Source organism: Heteronotia binoei, chromosome 13 (genome assembly GCF_032191835.1).
Source record: "Heteronotia binoei isolate CCM8104 ecotype False Entrance Well chromosome 13, APGP_CSIRO_Hbin_v1, whole genome shotgun sequence".
NCBI classification, from domain to species: domain Eukaryota; kingdom Metazoa; phylum Chordata; class Lepidosauria; order Squamata; family Gekkonidae; genus Heteronotia; species Heteronotia binoei.
Window position 1 is genome coordinate 37,304,454 of NC_083235.1, and position 18,503 is coordinate 37,322,956.

The 18,503-nt window shown below is 45.2% G+C and overlaps 1 protein-coding gene across 3 annotated transcripts in view; it reads left to right on the top strand.

Annotated features, from left to right (window-relative positions):
- KCNH3 (potassium voltage-gated channel subfamily H member 3) overlaps positions 1-18,503 on the top strand; it is an 88,636-nt gene that overhangs the window by 56,223 nt on the left and 13,910 nt on the right. For 2 of the 3 annotated variants that reach the window (XM_060252812.1, XM_060252814.1), the window contains exons 3-7: positions 2,066-2,209; positions 10,080-10,210; positions 12,524-12,776; positions 14,067-14,224; positions 18,118-18,325. In XM_060252812.1, the coding sequence (XP_060108795.1) occupies positions 2,066-2,209; positions 10,080-10,210; positions 12,524-12,776; positions 14,067-14,224; positions 18,118-18,325 (894 nt within the window). The remainder of the gene's footprint in view (positions 1-2,065; positions 2,210-10,079; positions 10,211-12,523; positions 12,777-14,066; positions 14,225-18,117; positions 18,326-18,503) is intronic. The other variant, XM_060252813.1, reaches the window with a different exon arrangement.

Genomic DNA, 18,503 nt, shown 5'->3' on the forward strand with positions numbered 1-18,503 from the left:
ACTCTTCGGAGTGGAGGACGGGATATAAATCCAATATCTTCTTCTTCTTCTCTGAGTTGTTAAGTGCCCATTGCCAGGTGTATAGAGGAGGCCCTGAGGAAAATAAAGGTGAGGATCCTCTGGTGGCTTTTTCTCCAAAGAGGGGCCAACAGAAACAGGAGGAAAGCTTTGTTAATCATCAAGTCACCCACAGACTTGGAAGGCCTGTTTCTAAAGACAAAACAAGTCTGGATAACCTGGAGGTATTTGGGAGGGAAGTAAAAACACTCCACATATGCTCAGGAACACACTTCCTTTTCTTTGTTCTTAGGTTCCACACTGAGATCTTTTTTTTTTAAATGATTGTTTTCTAGGACTGATTGACTCACAGGACATTCTGGGAGAACCGGGTTTGATTCCTCACTCCTCCACTTGCACCTGCTAGCATGGCCTTGGGTCAGCCATAGCTCTGGCAGAGGTTGTCCTTGAAAGGGCAGCTGCTGTGAGAGCCCTCTCCAGCCCCACCCACCTCACAGGGTGTTTGTTGTGGGGGAGGAAGATAAAGGAGATTGTGAGCCGCTCTGAGACTCTTCGAAGTGGAGGGCGGGATATAAATCCAATATCATCATCATCAAATATTTGAATGGGGTACAAAATCTGCAGAGGATGGAGGGGAGCTGGCTTTTCCTCTGAAAAGTACTGCACAGCATTGTGTGCTGCTTAGAAGCAGTAGGAACTGGAGAAATTATGACTCCATTTCCCAGAGATCCCAGTGGTAGCAGTTAGCAGAAAGTGGGGAATCCAGTGGATCCAGAGGGGACTCTGCAACTCAGATACAATGCCTAAAGAATTTAACGGGCACAGAGAGCCAAGAGAGGAAGAACTTCACAGCCTTGTTTTTTTCTGGAAACAAGCCAAAAGTGCCTGGGGGGATTGCCCTACTTTAATGAACTTGCCCAGTTTCCAAGACCATCCAGGATCTCTTGTTATGGAAGCCTGCACTATTGAGGGTTTGGTTGGTTAGGATCAGTAGAAGGGCCTTCTCATCTGCTTCTCCTAAACTTTGGAACCCCCTGCCTCAGGATGTGTGACTGGTGCTGGTATCATTAGCTGATGATAATTTTTCCCTTTCCAGATGAACTCTAAGGGGACTGGGTAATATATATCAGAGGTTTTTACTGATGTCCTGTTTTATTTTATCATTTTAATCCCTTATAAATCATCTTGGGTATTCTGCTGCTGAGGGAAAAGCTGTGTGTATATTGGTTAAGCCATGATCTGGATAGCCCAGGCTAGTCTGATCTCGTCAGATCTCAGAAGCTCAGCAGGGTTGATCCTGGTTTGTATTTGGATGGGAGACCACCAAGGAAGCCCAAGGGCAGAGGCAGGCAATAGAAAACCACCTCTGAATGTCTCTTGCCTTGAAAACCCTGCAGCGTCTCCATAGGTCAGTTGCAATGATGACACCAAATTGGTTAAATAAAATAAAAAGAGGCAAAGAGTTAAAGTGACAGTGATGGATCTGGTTGGGTTGACTGAGGAACCTCTTCCAAGCCCAGGAGGAACTCCAAGGTTACAATGGAAGACAGTGATTTTTATTTAGGGCTCTTATCTTTTCAACAAATCGCTTCAGCTGGACTTCTTCATTTCTCTCTGATCTCTGGTGTTCCCAAAGAATAATTGTATTTGGAGGAGGAGGAGGATCAGTCAAGGGTGTTTGTGTGTGTTATAATAATTCATAATTGTTGTATGGTATTGTGTTTAGAATAGCCAGGAGTTCCTAAGATTGTCTGGCAGCCAAAAGTTCTAGTGTTATGCACCACTAGGTGGCAAGCTAGGCTTGTTTTTAAGGAAAAAGACATTTCAGAGGTGGTTTTGCTGTTGCCTGTCTCTGCGGCATGACTTTCGTATTCCTTGGGATCACCCCTCCAAATACTAGCCAAGGCTGAGCCTGCTTTGCTTCTGAGATCTGATGAGACTGGGCTAGTCTGGGCTATCCACGTCAGGGCTGTGTGTATATATCTGCATGGGATGGAAGGATTGTCCCCCCTGAGACCATTGCTTCACATGCTTCATTCTCTTCCAGGTGTCCCATTCTGGTGTCTGCTGGACGTAGTGCCTATCAAGAATGAAAAGGGGGAGGTGGCTTTGTTCCTGGTCTCCCACAAAGACATCACAGAGACTAAGAGCAGAGCATCTGCAGAAAGCTGGAAGGAAGGAGGTGAGGGAGGTGAGAACAGATGGGGTGAAGGGAGAGAAGCAATTGCCCCAAAGGATGACTGAAACATATATGCATACCAGGACAAAAATATTATATGCTGCCTTCATCGATTTGAAGTTGTGCTTTTGATTCAATAGATAGAGCCCAACTATGGATTAAGCTAGGTTACCTGGGAATGGACCCTCGTTTGCTGTTTCTCTTGAGGAAACTTCATTCTAATACTTTTTCCCAAGTGAAATTTTCTTCTAGGGGTGACTTGACTAGCAAAATCCCAGTGTTAAAGGGGGTTAAGCAAGGTTGCGTGCTGGCCCCGCATCTTTTTAATTTATTTTTGAACACTATTAATGGTCATCCGCCTAAACTAGCAGGCCGAGCAGTCCCCCTTATTACTTTATGCCGATGATACTACCATTCTCTCTTGCACAAGTGTTTGCAAAAGTATTTGAATGTCTTCTATGACTACTGTAATTGTAATTCACTCTTTATCAATTATGCCAATTCTAAAATAGTTGTCTTTTCAAATTGCTGACGCCCACAGAGATGGTTTATTGGCAACTCAACAATTGAGCAAACGAATTTTTTTAAATACTTGGGGATCACTTCTAATCACAAATTAAGCTGGGTTTCACATCGTAACAACACCGTCAACTTGGCTAAATGTTTGGCTGCTCAAATTAAACAGTTTTTGTTCGCAGGGGGCAACCAATTAGTTCCAGCAGCAATTAAGGTGTTCAAAGCCAAAACGCTAGCCCAAATTCTCTATGGTATCCCTGTATGGATCTCAGCATTTACCAGGAAAGTGGAGGGCATTAAAGCTTCATTCTTTAGACAAATTCTTGGTATGCCAAAATGTGTGTCCTACTTTGCTCTCTGCTCTGAAGTGGGTCAGTCTTTGGTGGAGACAAAAGCCTGGATTGCAGTGTTTATATTCTGGCTCAAAATTCACTTTAGAACAGATCCTAACAGCCTTCTTGATTGTATGAAAAGAGATCCATATATTTCAACCTGGACAGCAGTGCTTACGTCCAAACTTAACCAGTTGGGGATAGAGGTTGATGATTTTTTTACTTCTGATAAGTCATATATCTTCAGATGTATTAAATAGAGACTGTGGGAGTTGGAGGAAACGAAACTATGGCCAACAGACCCTTATATTTGCTTCTCAGCTTCCTTAGGTCTTTATGCTTTCTGCAGCAAAATGCCCCATTATCTATCAGACTTAACCATTCCAAGTAATTGCAGGGCATTTATGTTGGCTAGACTAAATGCGTTTCCCTCCAAAGTTTTACAAGGGAGATATCATCGAGTCCCTTTAGGCGACAGACTCTGTTCCTGTGGAGCGAATATTCCCGACTCAATTCAGCATATATTGCTTGATTGTTCCTTTTATCATAATCTCCGTAAAGATTTATTTTGTAAGCTTTCTTTCTCCCCAGATTTGTCTATTCTGCCACCCTGTTATTATTTATTGAATGATACTGAGGGGGAGGTTAGCAAGGCTGTGGCAAAATTTTTGGCTGACATCCTTAAATTCAAGTCTGACCATGTATGAATGCATCTGTAAGCTCGGTTTCATTTTGATTTTATCGCCAATGTTTAAATTTTTATATTCTGTGTATTTTTATTTGTAACTGTTATGCCATTAAAAGTTTGGTATGGTATGGTATGGTATGGACTGGGTGAGAGGAACAGGCCTTTGATTTGGTAGGTAAGAGCCTTCCTTCAGTTGCTGACCCTCCCATGAGATAATTATAGTCTCGGTGTTTTTGTTTTCCACTGGCTACCAGATGTTTAGCCCACGCATCTCAAAATGACAGGCAGGCATTCCTTGAACAGATGCTAATGGAGGTGGTGAACAAGGACAGGTAAAACAGAATAAACTTGGTAACTTTCACAATAAGACCTCCTTGCAGTACCAGAGATCTGGTAATATATTCTCCCTCCTCTCCCAAGAAGGCTCATCTGCCTTTAATGGCTGCCTCAGAGGCAGAAATTCAGCAGGTAAAGTTCCTCACATCTCAGTTATTATCTCCATGTCTGGGAAGATTTGTTAAAGACTAGGGAGTTCTGTCAGAATTCAAAACGGCACTCCTTTTGTTTGGAGGATTGCTAAATGTGAGTTTGCATCCAGTTTTAACTTTTATTTTCAGACCAGGCTTTTCTGTGCTTCAAAAGCAAGTCCTCTGAAGACTGCAGTTGGTTTTCAATGCCTTTTCTCCTCCCTTTCCCTCCTGAACCTAGAAAGAGAGAAAGCTTAGCAGAATCAGTGTTTTCTGTCAGCTCTGCTCCTTGACCCCACAGGTTCACCTCTGAGGTCTCCTCTGGGCCCATGGGCCTGAATCTTTGAACTGACTATCCCTGCTACATATTGGGTGGGGCCTGGATCAAGCTCCACCCCTAGGAGGGGCCTTCCAATGTCTGGCTTCCAAGAGTTACAAAAAAACCAAACACTGTGATATACTGGCTACCAACATTTAGTAAAACTTTTAAAAGAGTCATATATTTTTGTACACATTATAAAGAAGTACAACCTTACAATATTACAAAGAAAAGTCCACCCTATGAGCATTTGAATACAGGCTCATTTAGTCAAAAGTCTTCCTCAGGAGTAGGCTTGCCAATCCCCAGGTCCCAGCAGGGATTCTTCTGTTTTCCCAGGCTCCTTCCTGCCCCCAGTCAGGTGGCCGGGGAGGGGGGAGCCCCGCCCCCACAGCCACAATGTGACTTTCCACCTCTGGAGGCTTCCTCTTGGGATGGTGTGTCTGTATTACTTTGAAGAAGTTGGCAGCAACTCATGAGTAGAGATGCCAATACCTCTCTTCAGAGTCACCAGAAACAGGGGTGGGTGGGGGAAAATGTCTGCTGGGCACTTCATTATTCCCTATGTGGAGATCAATTCTCGTAGCGTATAATGGGGAATTGATCTGGAGGTATAGGGGGCTCTGGGGGGGGGGCTGTTTTTTGAGGTACAGGCACCAAATTTTCAGTATAGAATCTTCTGCCTCTTCCCAAAATACTCCCAAGTTTCAAAACTATTGGACCAGGAGATCCAATTCTATGAGCCTCAAAAGAAGGTGCCCCTATCCTTCATGATTTCCTATGGAAGGAAGGCATTTAAAAAGGTGTGCTGTCCCTTTAAATGTGATGGCCAGAACTCCCTTGGAGTTCAATTATGCTTGTCACACCCTTGTTCCTTGCTCCGCCCCAATGTCTCCTAGCTTCACCCCCAAAGTCCCCAGATAGTTCTTCAATTGGACTTGGCAACCCTACTCAGGAGCAGGTATATTTCTGTAGAAAATGCCCAGCAGGAACTCATTTGCATATTAGGCCACACCCCCTGATATCACCATTGTTCCACACGGGGCTTTTTTGTAGAAGCCCAGCAAGAACTCATTTGCATATTAGGTCACATCCCCTGATACTAAGTCAGCCAGAACTGTGTTTCTGTGCGGTCCTGCTCAAAAAAAGCCTTGCTCAGGAATATTCCTATTTTTTTCAGTTATCAGCCTCTTGTTACAATTCAGTGTTAATATTGGGGCAAGCCAGGCCTTAACTTCTTCTCTAAACAAATGCAAAAGCCTTCTGAATTCGGTTGGCAAAATGTTCTCTGCAGCCTCTATATTTTCTTCAAAATTTCTTATCCTCTCAATACCACTTAAGGTTATGTTTATATTAGGAGCAAGCCATTCCTGAGCTTCTTCTCTAACCAGGAAAATTCAGAAAGATTTTGCATCTGGCTAGAGAAGAGGTTCAGAACTAGCTTGCTCTTAAATCAAACACATAAGTGGTATTGAGAGCATTTTGCCATCAAATTTTGCCCTTTAACTTTGGCTATTTAGCATTCCCAGATAATCCCAAAAATATTCAAGAACGGCTATATCAGATAGACGAAAATAGACTCTTATCTGTGTTCAGCTAAGAAAATACCCCTAAAATACCTTTAATGTATTTATAGGTATTCAGGTGTTTTTCCAGCATGGTTACAGCCAAATGCACATCCCTGTTATCAAGCTTAGTGAAAAATGACGTAGTTTTTTACCACACATTCTCTCTTTCTCTTTCTCTCAGAATGAAAATACAATTTGGAACTCTGTGGCTTACTCTTCTTTTAGCAGAGTTGGTTAAATGAAATGATAACACTCTGGCCTATGCATCAATGCAGATGTCATGTCATCCTTCACAATGTCACTCATATCCCCCACCTTGGCACTCACTGTGGTGCAGCAGCGCTGAGTGTTCTCTGCCACCTCCGAATCCAAGCCCTCTGCCAAGAGAAGCCAAGTTCTGCAGGACTTATGCAAGTCATACAGATCTGCATATCCTGCACAAGCGAGAGCCAGTGTGACCTAGTGGCTAGAGGCAGTGGGTGCTTTCACACGGTGACTCTTTGCAAGTGGATTTTGCTATACTTACACATTAAAAATCCAGCTGCAAAGCAACTGTTGCAAAAAGTTGCAAAAATCCAGTTATTTAGTATGTGTGAATGCACGCGGTGTAACATAGCAGCTAGAAGCCATAGTGGACAGAGATGGGGAGTAGAACAAAGTAGGAGTCAAGTGGCAACTTTAAGACTAACGAAGTTTCATTCAGAATGTAAGCTTTCGTATGCATGCATACTTCTTCATACCTGAAGAAGTATGCATGCATACGAAAGTTTGCATTCTGAACAAAACTTGGTTGGTCTTAAAGGTGCCACTTGACTCCCACTTTGTTCTACTGCTTCAGACCAATACAGCTGCCACTTGGATGTACAGAGATGGGGGAGATCTGAGTTCAGATGTTGTTCGCTTTGAAAACCCAGAAGTGCCGTCAGTGCATCAGATGATGCTCAGAGTATTGCCTGAAATGCTGGTCGCCTTGGTAGATGACCTCCAGCGGCATCTGGATCGGGGCGGTGCTGCGGTACTGATGTTATTAGACCTGTCGGCGGCATTTGATACAGTCGACCACCAGTTGCTAAAGCGCCGCCTCGCCGACATAGGGGTTGGGGGATTGGCCCTACAATGGCTTTCCTCCTTCCTCTCTGATCGGGGACAAAGGGTGGCCATTGGGGGTGAGTGATCCCAGAGGCGCACACTTGATTGTGGGGTGCCTCAGGGAGCAGTTCTCTCCCCAATGTTGTTCAACATCTACATGCGCCCCCTTGCCCAGATTGTCCGGAGGTTTGGGCTGGGTTGCCATCAATATGCGGATGACACCCAGCTCTATCTGCTAATGGATGGCCGGCCTGGCTCCGCCCCGGGGAACCTGGATCGGGCCTTACAGGCTGTGGCGACGTGGCTCAGATTGAGTGGGTTGAAGTTGAATCCAGCGAAGACAGAGGTCCTTTGTGTGGGTCGTGGCGCTCGGGGAGGGGAAATAGCTCTCCCAACTTTCGATGGCGCACCATTGGAACCAGCGCGCCAGGTAAAAAGTCTGGGTGTTTTACTGGAGCCTTCATTATCAATGGAGGCCCAGATAGCAGCCACTGCCAAGTCAGCATTCTTCCATCTGAAGCGGGCAAGACAGTTGGCCCCCTTCCTGGAGCGCCGGGACCTCGCAACAGTGATCCATGCAACGGTCACCTCAAGATTGGACTACTGTAATGCCCTCTACTTGGGGCTACCTCTGTGCCGGACTCGGAAGTTACAGCTGGTGCAGAACGCGTCGGCCAGGCTACTGTTAGGGCTCTCGAAATGGGAGCACATACAGCCGGGGCTGCGCGGACTGCACTGGCTACCAATTATCTACCGAGTCCAGTACAAAGTGTTGGTTATCACCTTTAAAGCCCTATATGGCCGAGGACCAGCCTACCTAAGGGACCGTCTCTCCCCATATGAACCCCAGAGGGCACTGAGGTCAGTGGGTAAAAACAAAATGACCATCCCTGGGCCGAGAGAGGTCAAACTCCAACATACTAGAGTACTTTTCAGCGGCTGCACCGGCATTGTGGAACCAGCTTCCGGAGGAGGTGCGGGACCTCGGCCAGTTCCGCAGGGCCTGCAAGACCGCCCTTTTTAGGCAAGCCTATAATGACACTGACTGCTGAGTTGCTTGGTGTAAGAACCGCCATCCATAAGACTACCTAAACTGGCAGAACCAGCGCCATAACAGCTCTATCGCTGCCAGATATACTCATATATATTTAGTCTAATGAAAATCATGTATTTTAATTTAACTGACTGGTTTTTATGTTTAATTTTAATTGTTAAATTTAAAGTTTTATTATTTATGTTAATGTGTAAGTTGTTGTTAGCCGCCCTGAGCCGCCTAGGCGGGGAGGGCGGGATAGAAATAAAAGTTATTATTATTATGTTATTATTATTATCATTTCCACCCTTTGCCATGCCTCCAGTGCTCCCAGGGGTGTGAGGTGACAGCCTGTCAACCTTACTGTAGATCAGTTGTAGTTCCAGGAGAATGTCAGGCTCCACCTTGAGGATGGTAACACTATTTGCACATCATTCTGATCCGTGACTTGGCCTCTTAGACATGTTCCGTCACAGCAAGAGTAACAGGTAGACAGCAGGAAAGTTCCCATTGGCTCTGCAGATGCTTCATCGACTAGGGTTAGATTAGATTAACACATTCTTTGTATTAGAGGGGGGACAGTGCATTTAGGGCCCAGGGGAAGGCACTACCTGTTGTGATGAGCATCCTCTACTGTTTTATATCTGAATACAGCCATGAACTTTAATAGTACCCAAGAGAGTTTTCTTCTCTGCATTATATCCTGGAGTCTTTTGGTGTGAAAGAAGGTGTGCTCTTTCCCACTCCCCACCATGTGGTGATGTATGTATAAAACACTGGCTTCACAGTCAGATTCCTCTGAGTGGTAATGCCGCATAGAAGGAAGTTCAGCCAATTAGTTCTGCTAGCTAGCAGGGCTGCTTGGGTAACTGAAATTGCTGACAACCCTGTGTGTGTGTGTGTAAGATTAATGTTGTTGCCTGTGGTCCTCATGGATGACAGGCAAAGAGAAGCATATGCACGCCAGCATGGGAGAAGGAAAACAAGAAACACGGGTGCACGGGTGTTGGTGCTGACACAAAAACTCACATGCACTCAAAATGTGGCAAATTAGTGTTTTCCTTCCAATTGTTGATCCAGTAATTGTAAGAAATATGCGCCCATGTTGGAAATTGAACACACGTGGAGTAATTTCTTATTGGGAACAAAGGCATAGCCAAGTAATATGTCTTCTGGGAATGTGACATTTAGAAGCAAAAAAATAGGGTAACCAGGTCTCAAGTGCTCCTTTTGGAGGGCCAAAACTCCCAGCCTTTCATCAGGATTTTAGCACTGGGTTGAATCCAGCCAGCATTTCCACTTTGAAAAAGGGCCACCAAAAAGACTATGCTAAGTATCATGGGACCTGCATGGACAGAAGCCATCTGAGTTGGGAGATGTAGTAAGGAGATGAATTGGGTGTTCTACTTTGATCTATTTACTTCATTGATGTTCTGCATTTTTACCCATTTGGGACTCAAAGTGGCATACATTGTTCTCCTCTCTTCCGTTTTATCCGTACAACAACCCTGTGAGGAAGATTAGGCTGAGAATGTGTGACTACCTCAAAGTCACCCAGCAGATTTCCTTGGTAGAAAGGAGGGATTTGGATGTGAGTCTCCCAGATCTAGTTTGACAGTCTGACCACTATATCACACCTAGCTGGATCTGGCCATCAGGTTACCAGAAGTAGAAATACACTCCAAAAATGCACTTTGCAAAAATGCAGATCATAATGCTGCTCTCAGCCCAGAGCATAAATGTTCTTTGAAAACGTAGATTGTGTGTGCTATCCTGATGCAAGTCTGGGAACTGAAGCTTCCATAAGACTACCAATTAATGCCTCCGACTTAGCTCACCTGATGCCACCAACCTCTTCTGTTCTTGTCAGGTGGACGCCGACGCTACAGCCGAGCTGGGGCAAAAGGGTTTAATGCCAACCGTCGACGGAGCCGGGCTGTGCTCTATCATCTGTCTGGGCATCTCCAGAAACAAGGCAAAGGGAAGCGCAAACTCCACAAGGTATATGGAGTTAGCCAGGTCCAGTGGTGCAAAAATGGGGGCAAAACTTCTCAAGAGTAAGTGGGCTGTCTGATTCTGGTGGGGGCCTCATTTCTGTAGCTGGTGATGAGAGACAAGATATGCCAGCTTTTATCTCTTTCCTGATTTTGATATTAAAGTTGAAACATTCTTATGTGTGCGTGGTCTGCAGACTGCAGACAGAAAGGATTTTCGCTCCCTTCCCCCAAATGCTGAAAAGCATACTTCAGATAATGTGCAGTAGAAAGTTTGTGGGAGGGAAGGTGGCATGATAGAACCCAATCTCATCAGATCTCAGAAGCTAAGCAAGGATAGTACTTGGATGGGAGACCACCAAGGAAGACTCTGCAGAGGAAGGCAATGGCAAACCACTTTGCTTCTTGCTTGCCTTTGAAGTCCCTTTCTGGGGTCAGCATAAGAAAACTTGACAGCACTTATGTACATGCATTGGAAACTAATCTGTAATAAATTCAGAACAGATAGAAGAAAATATTTCTGCTTTCAATGCACAATTAACTTGTGCCACTAGATGACTTTACTCATGACTGCTAGATTACTTTTAAAAAGGATTAGGTGAATTCATGAAGAATATACTCAATGAAACCTCCATGTTTACAGGCAGTATGCTTCTGAATGCCAGTTGCTGGAAGATTTCAGCCTTTGGGCCCTGATGGAGACCTCCCACTGGCTGGTTACTGAAAGCATCAGGCTGCTGAACTAGACGAACCCTTGGTGTGATCAGCAGGGGTTTTTTGCCATGCTGTGGTCCTCTCTGAAAAATTTTTCAAATCTTAAATACTTGGAAGGAGAACATTGCCCTTCATAGAGAGGCTTTTTTCTGAACTGGATGCCACAGCTCTAATTGGGACGTGCATTTGAATGTGAATGTTATCTACTTTTTTGCCATCTTCTGGATGTGGAGCAGTGTCACTGCGGTATGTGGGAGGAGGTATTTGTGAGTTTCCTGCATTGTGCAGGGGGTTGGACTAGATGAGCCTGGAGGTCCCTTCCAACCCTGTGATTCTACTTGTGTTGCTTTTAATGAGATGCACAAACCCAATTACATTTTGGCACCGCTAGGATTTTATTTTTAATTCATATTTTTTTCATTTTAGTCACATCTCTATTTAAGAAACCCTTAACTCTCCCTACAAATTAAGCAAACACAAAAAGTAAAAATATCCGTTCTTTTAAACAAACAACAAAACAAGAAAGCAGCAGCACTGTTAAAAAAAAACTCATTAAAACCCTTTAAAATGTCAAAACTCTGGCACTCAGATCCATCTCTAGTCACACATCATTAACCGTGACTCGCTGTGCCAGAACGGAGATGGGTTTGCGCATCCCATTAAAAGCAAGGCGAGGGAACTGCATGATGTTCCCATTCAAATGCTTGTCTGATTTTTGACCTGCAATTCTAAATCTTGGCACATGAAACCTGCATCTGCCAATAGGTGTCCTTCTCGGGGTTCAGGGCAATGTTCTCCATCCATGAATATCATATTTCAAAACATTAAAATATTTTCAGTTGTCCTTGAAAGTCATAGAGTGAGTTCCTGGAAAAGAAGGGATGTGTGCAGAGCTTTTTTAGTAGAAAAATCCCAGCAGGAACTTATTTGCATATTAGGCCACATCCCTAATGTCATTATTGTTTCACACAGAGTTTTTGTAGAAAAAGCCCAGCAAGAACTCATTTGCATATTAGGCCACACATCCCTGATGCCAAGCCAGCCAGAACTGCGTTCCTGTGCATTCCTGCTCAAAAAAAGCCCTGTGTGGGGGGAGAGTAGTTGGGCCTAGGCCTAGGGGAATGGGGAGTGTGAGAGAGATGGTTGCTAGGTAGAGGCTAACTGATGGAAAACCTCTCCTACAACCACTCCTTTCTTGTGTTAGGGACAAGCTAGAGAGCCAGCCTATAAGCTTCCAAGTATATTTGACTGGCTAGTATAAATTCACTAAACAAATAATCTGACAAAACACTGCTATTAAAACTACATCCCAGCGGCACTGTATGAATGATAAATAACAATGATATCAGACTGACTAGTGAGATATTTTAAAAAATATTTCATTATTTTTGACTTCTACTTTGAAATATGGCTTGGCTCATTAGCTTGAGCTGTCTGCACTCTGAAGGGTCTTAGTTGTGAAACACTTTCCTTGCCGGCCTGGGGCACTCCATATGCTGATCTATGGGCAATTGATAACTGTGCTGCTTTGCTTGGAGGCTTGGAGCTGTTGGGTTTCTAGCCCCTGTGAGTCTAAATGATTCCCTGCTCTCTTACATTCCCTTAGGGTGTCTTCGGGGAGAAGCCAGCCCTGCCTGAATACAAGGTTGCTGCAGCACGTAAATCCCCATTCATCCTGTTGCATTATGGAACTTTCAAGGCTGGTTGGGATGGTCTGATTCTTTTGGCTACACTATATGTGGCCGTGACGGTCCCCTACAGCGTCTGCTTTAGTGGCACCAAGGACGAAGGGCTTCCTGAAGCTGCTCGTGCACCCCCCAGTGTCTGTGATCTTTCTGTAGAGATCCTCTTCATCCTAGGTAAGGTGACAAAGGCAAGACACCAGTCTGCTTTGGAATGGTCTCTCATAGAGAAATGGTACCTAATTCTGTTTCATTTTTCTGTGAGGTTTGGAAGCTGGGACTTAATCCTGACTTCCTGCTCTTTCCCTGCCAGGTAAGAAGCCTAGTGTAGCCTTTTAAAAATTAGTTCTTTTTGGTCAAACAGTTGCAGGTTTGTAAAAATTTAGCTTGTGTATTCTTATGCCTGCTAGAGAGAATAGGGAAACTGTATTCCAGGAAGGCAGTGACGGTCCCAAAGGAAAATCAATACAGGCCCGTGGTTCTCTCCAACTGGCTTGGAGCATCTCACGCTTCTCCAGGCATGTCTGTGCCCCAACAGTTCAAAATTATTCCACTCCACTCCCCCTAAGGCTGCCAACTGCCTGGAAGGAAAAAAAATGGAATAATCACAATCAGGATAAAGCAACAAGAACAGTATCACCATGAAGCTTAAAGGCAATTCTATCACATGTTATGATTTTTCAAATCAACAAAAATGATATATTTAAATATCAATGCATGTAATAATTAAGCTGAAATCATTTCAAACCGACTTGCTATGAGTACAGAAGAAGACTCATTTTGCAATTGGAAGGACACCAGGCACCTGTTTTCAACTTATCAAGTCAATATTTTTGGACTGTATATATTTAAGTGACTTTTGGCTAATCACTTATTTCTGGAAATCCAATATATACCTTTGAAATATTGTAACTGGATAGAAAGTACATTGCATTTTTAGTATAGTGCTTAGAATAATTATCACATACATTGATGTTTAAGTACCGGTATATCATTTTTATTAATTTGAAAAATCATGACAGATTTGCCTTTAAGCTTCATGGTGCTGGTATTCTAGTTGGTGGAGAAAAAAGATGTCATATCCTTTGAAAAGAGGTTTGATAGGATGTTATGTACCAGGTGATGTTATTCACCTCCATGCCAAAAAAGTTTGAGTGCTCATTTTTACACATGAAGCCCCTATTAAAGGGACAGGCAGTTTATCTCCAGCCTGTCTGTTGGCAACTGTAGGCATTCAGCTGTGGGCCACCAAGTGATGAGGCTCTGAGGGGTGGCTGTGCACATGGGAGTCAACCTTTAATGTGCACAAATGCATGGAACAATGGGGGCTGAGTCCCCTTCCTTGCTATCTGTGGTGTCTCTCAACCTGCAGCTCTCTCTTCTCTCCCAGCATTTCGGCTTCAAGAATGCAGCTCGGTTCCTGCCTGTCCCTCCCTGCCCTTAAAACTTTATTCTTTCTCTTTTCAGACATTGTGCTGAATTTCCGCACCACCTTTGTCAGCAAGTCAGGGCAGGTGGTGTTTGATCCCCATGCCATTTTCTTGCACTACCTGACCCGCTGGTTTGTCCTGGACCTCTTGGCTGCCCTGCCCTTTGACCTCCTCTATGCCTTCAAGGTCAATGTGGTGAGTTGGGTACATATGATTTCTAAGCTACACTGGGGTCTGGAGGAAACTTTCAAGAGTGCCCAGGAATAATCTTAGTAGGAAACTGGAGGAAACTTGTCAAGAGTGTGGATAATCTTAGTGGGAAGGCTGACCTGAATCCTCATCAGGCCTGGTCTTTCTCCTGCTTCATGACCTGAATATCTCTATACCTGGACAGTGTATAAAAAGATGCTGGCTCACAGTTCTGCCTGGAAGACATGCGGGTCTTCTGATCTGGGATCTTTCCCCTTGAATCTTAGAGTTCTGGGTGTTGCCTGCATGATAGTTGTGGTGGAGTGGAGTCAATGTTGCCAACCTCCAGGTGGGACCTGAAGATCTTCCAGAATTACAATTGGTCTCCAGACTTACTTATTTATTTATTTTTAATTTAGATAATTTATATTCCGCTCTTTCCCAGATGGGCTCAGGGCAGTTAACAACATTTTAAAACTGTAAAACAACAGTTAAAACCAATAAAAGCAAACAATACAGCTCAGTTGGGCACATCATAATATACTGAACATCAGATATAAACTCAGCATTTCAGCAGAGGTGATATTGCAGCACAGGATCAGCCGATGGGATAGGACACCCACCACCTCAACCAAATGCCTGGTGGAATAGCTCCATCTTACAGGCCCTACGAAAAGGTAACAATTCAGTAAGGGCCCACATCTCTGAGGGGAGCTGATTTCACCAGGCTGGGGCCAAGACCAAAAAGGCCCTGGCCCTAGTCGAGGCTAGTTGGACATCCTTTGGCCCAGGGATGGTCAGCAGATGTTGAGTGCCAGATCATAGTATTCTCCGGGGCATACATGGGGAGATGCGGTCCTGTAGATATGTCGGTCTTAGGCCATGTAAGGCTTTGAAAGTTAAAACTAAAACCTTGAAATGGATCCAGTACTCAATTGGTAGCCAGTGCAGTTTGCGCAGCACTGGCTGGATGTGTGCCCAGCTAAGCACTGGTATCAACAGCCAAGCTGCTGCATTCTGCATTAGTTGGAGTTTCCGGATCTGTTGCAAAGGTAACCCTGCATAGAGCGAGTTACAGTAATCTAACCTGGAAGTGACCATTGCATGGATCACTGTAACAAGGTCCTGGGGGGATAGGTAGGGCACTAGCTGTCTGGCCTGCCAAAGATGGTAAAAGGCAGACTGAGCAACAGTTGTTACCTGTGCCTCCATTGAAGGTGAGGCATCCAAAGTCACTCCTAAGCTTTTCACTTTCTGAGCCAACACTAAAGATGCACCGTCCAGGGTTGGGAGCTGGATTCCTGATCCTAACCCTCCTCCGGGTATAGGACCTCCACCTTAGCTGGATTTAAGTTGCAATCGATTTTGCCTCAACCATCCTGCCACAGCCTCTTAAGCCAAGGTCAGATGGCCTGGGGCAAAGCCTGGATGGCCATCCATCAACAGATAGAGCTGGGTTTCATCTGCATATTGATGACAGCCCAGCCCAAAACCTCAGGCAATCTGGGCAAGGGGGCGCATGGCGAGAGAATAGCTCCCTGAGGTACACCGCATTCCAGCGGGCACCGCATGGAGATCTGCTTGCAAAGTGCCACCCTTTGTTCCCGACCACGGAGGAAGGAGGAGAACCACTTTAAGGCAATCCCCTGGACTGCAATGTTGGCAAGGAGGTGGGCCATTAGGTTGTAGTTGACCATGTCAAATGCTGCTGATAGATCTAAAAGTAACAGAAGCGCTGACCCACCTTGATCCAGATGCCTTCTGAGGTCATCTGTGAGGACGACCAAGGCTGTCTCTGTCCCGTGACCAGGCGGAAGCCAGACTGGAAGGGATCAAGGACTGATGTCCAGGAAAGCTTGGAACTGCTCCACCACCACTTTCTCAGTTACCTTGCCCAGAAATGGAAGGTTTGAAACTGGGCAGTAATTGGCTAGGATCAATGGACCCAAGGATGTTTTTTTTTTAAAGCGGATGTACCACTGCCTCTTTAAGCTTGGCTGGAAATACCCCAGAAGCTATAAATATCAGTTCTCCTGGAGAAAATGGCAGCTTTGGAGAGTGGGTTTTATGGCATTGTGCCATGCTGCGATCCTTACCCTTGCCACACTTGGTCATCTCCAGGCTTCACCTGCAAACATCCAGGGATTTCACAATCCATAGTGGGCAACCCTAGGTGAAGGAAATGAAGACTGCACTTACTCAGAGGCGCTGTCTCCTCACTCAATGACAAGTTGTCAACACTAATGCACGTTCAAGAGTTTTCAAGTCACAGGTTTGCTCTTCAGACTCCAAGGCCAGTGTGAGCTAATAAAGATCTCTGGTTTTGGTGACAGGAGAGTTGACCACCTAAATCTTGTCAGGGAATTTTCTATTTTCCCCTTCCCATCCTCCTTGAGAGGGCCCTTGCTACCAGTGAGAGATGGGGTGGTGGGAACTTAACTGAGATGGGAGGCATGATTGTCATCCCCAAGGAAGGACACAACTTACAGCACAACTCAGAAGTGACAGTGACACTTCAGCGCTCACCTCAAAACTCTGGTTTCCATAGACTTTTGAGCTGAATGCTAGAGTGTTTCCCCCAGGCAACACCATCACTTACGCTGTTACTTCCAGGTTGCACTGGCAGTTGTGTCATCATGCAGGCATGATTATTGCATCCCATCTATTTGGCTGACCTGTTTCCACTTGCTGACTAGCTGAGTATCAATGGGCAAAAGTGGCAACCCTGGGAGGTCTCCCACCATAAGCAGGCACATAGTTACCCCATGGGGTTGGTTGATTCCACTCTTTATCCCAGTTTCGTATTGCATGCTTTGCACAGAGAAGGTCCAAAGCTTCATTTCTGGCATCTTTAGCTATATGATTTCTTGCAGGAGGGCTGGAAGACTCCCCCTCTGCTTGTGCACTCTGAGAGTCATTGCCTGACTGAGTTGACAGTTCTGGATTAGACAGATTGTGAGGGGCTGACTCGTATGTGTCTTTTCCGTAGGAAACATTAGTGTTATGATTGTAAGCCATTGTGAGGGCCTCTCTGGGTCTCCTGTTAAAATAAAAATGGAAACAAATGAATAAGTGGCTCTGCAGTTTCTAGGCCTGACTCCTAGCATTACAGAAAGGTAATGCAATTAAAGGAGATGTGACCCAGGATAGGGGAAATCTTTCTGAATTTATCTGCATGTCTGCCCAGTGTTGCCAGGGCTCCAGCTTCAGTGGGAGATTTCCTGCGTTGCCCATTCCTACCAGTGCTCAACTGGGCAGAGGGAGAATTGGGGGAAGGTGCAACCAGTAGCATAGCTGGGGATGCTGTAGCATTAAGTCAAAACTCTGTGGTTAAACCATAGAGTTTTGGCTGAATGCTAGAGCATTCCCAGTGATGCAGTGACAGCGCAACCTGAAGCAAACATGGTTACAATCCATGCAGTGCACACAATATACATGTGTTAAGTAATCCTCATGTCACGTTCAATGCATGTACAGCTGGGACAGGGACATGAGACAGTGTGACGACTGCTACACCTCTCTGTCATTTCCATGAAAAACCCGAAAGTGACATAGGAATCACTGGAAACTCTATTGTAGAACCACAGAGTTTCTGGTGATTCCTAGAGTTACACTGTGTCATTTCTGGGTTTTCCCCGGAAGTGACTCAGCAGCATAGCTGATGTTGCCATTTACAACTGCCAGCAGAAGATGCCCCTCTGTGGGGTGGCCTGGCAGCCCTAGCTCAATGCCTTCGCATTTCCTCTCTTTAAGTGCAGCAACTTCCTGCTTTTGTCCGCACTGCCATTTTTCTTCCCTCACCCCACTCACATTCCTCCTTTCTTTTTGCAGTTTTCCTGTGTGCCACTGGGAGCAACGCAACCTGAATTAACCCATCTTTCTATCTCTCTCTCACCTAGTACTTTGGGGCACATCTCCTGAAGACTGTGAGGCTCTTGAGGCTCCTGCGACTGCTGCCTAACCTGGACCGGTACTCACAATACAGTGCAGTGGTGCTCACCCTGCTCATGACTGTCTTTGCGCTGCTGGCTCACTGGGTCGCCTGCATCTGGTACTTCATCGGACAGCGTGAGGTTGAGAGCAGCCCCTCGCAACTGCCGGGGATAGGTGCGTGCAGTGCAGAGTCCATCTCTGTGTGCAAGGATTGTATCTGTGCCACTCAGAGGGGCATAAACACAAAGATATGCTGTGGCGTGCTTGCAGACGGAAGCAGAGATGTCTACGCCACCACTGTTCAAATAGATAAATAATCTCCACCCACACACTTTTGCTTGGGGGCGATCAG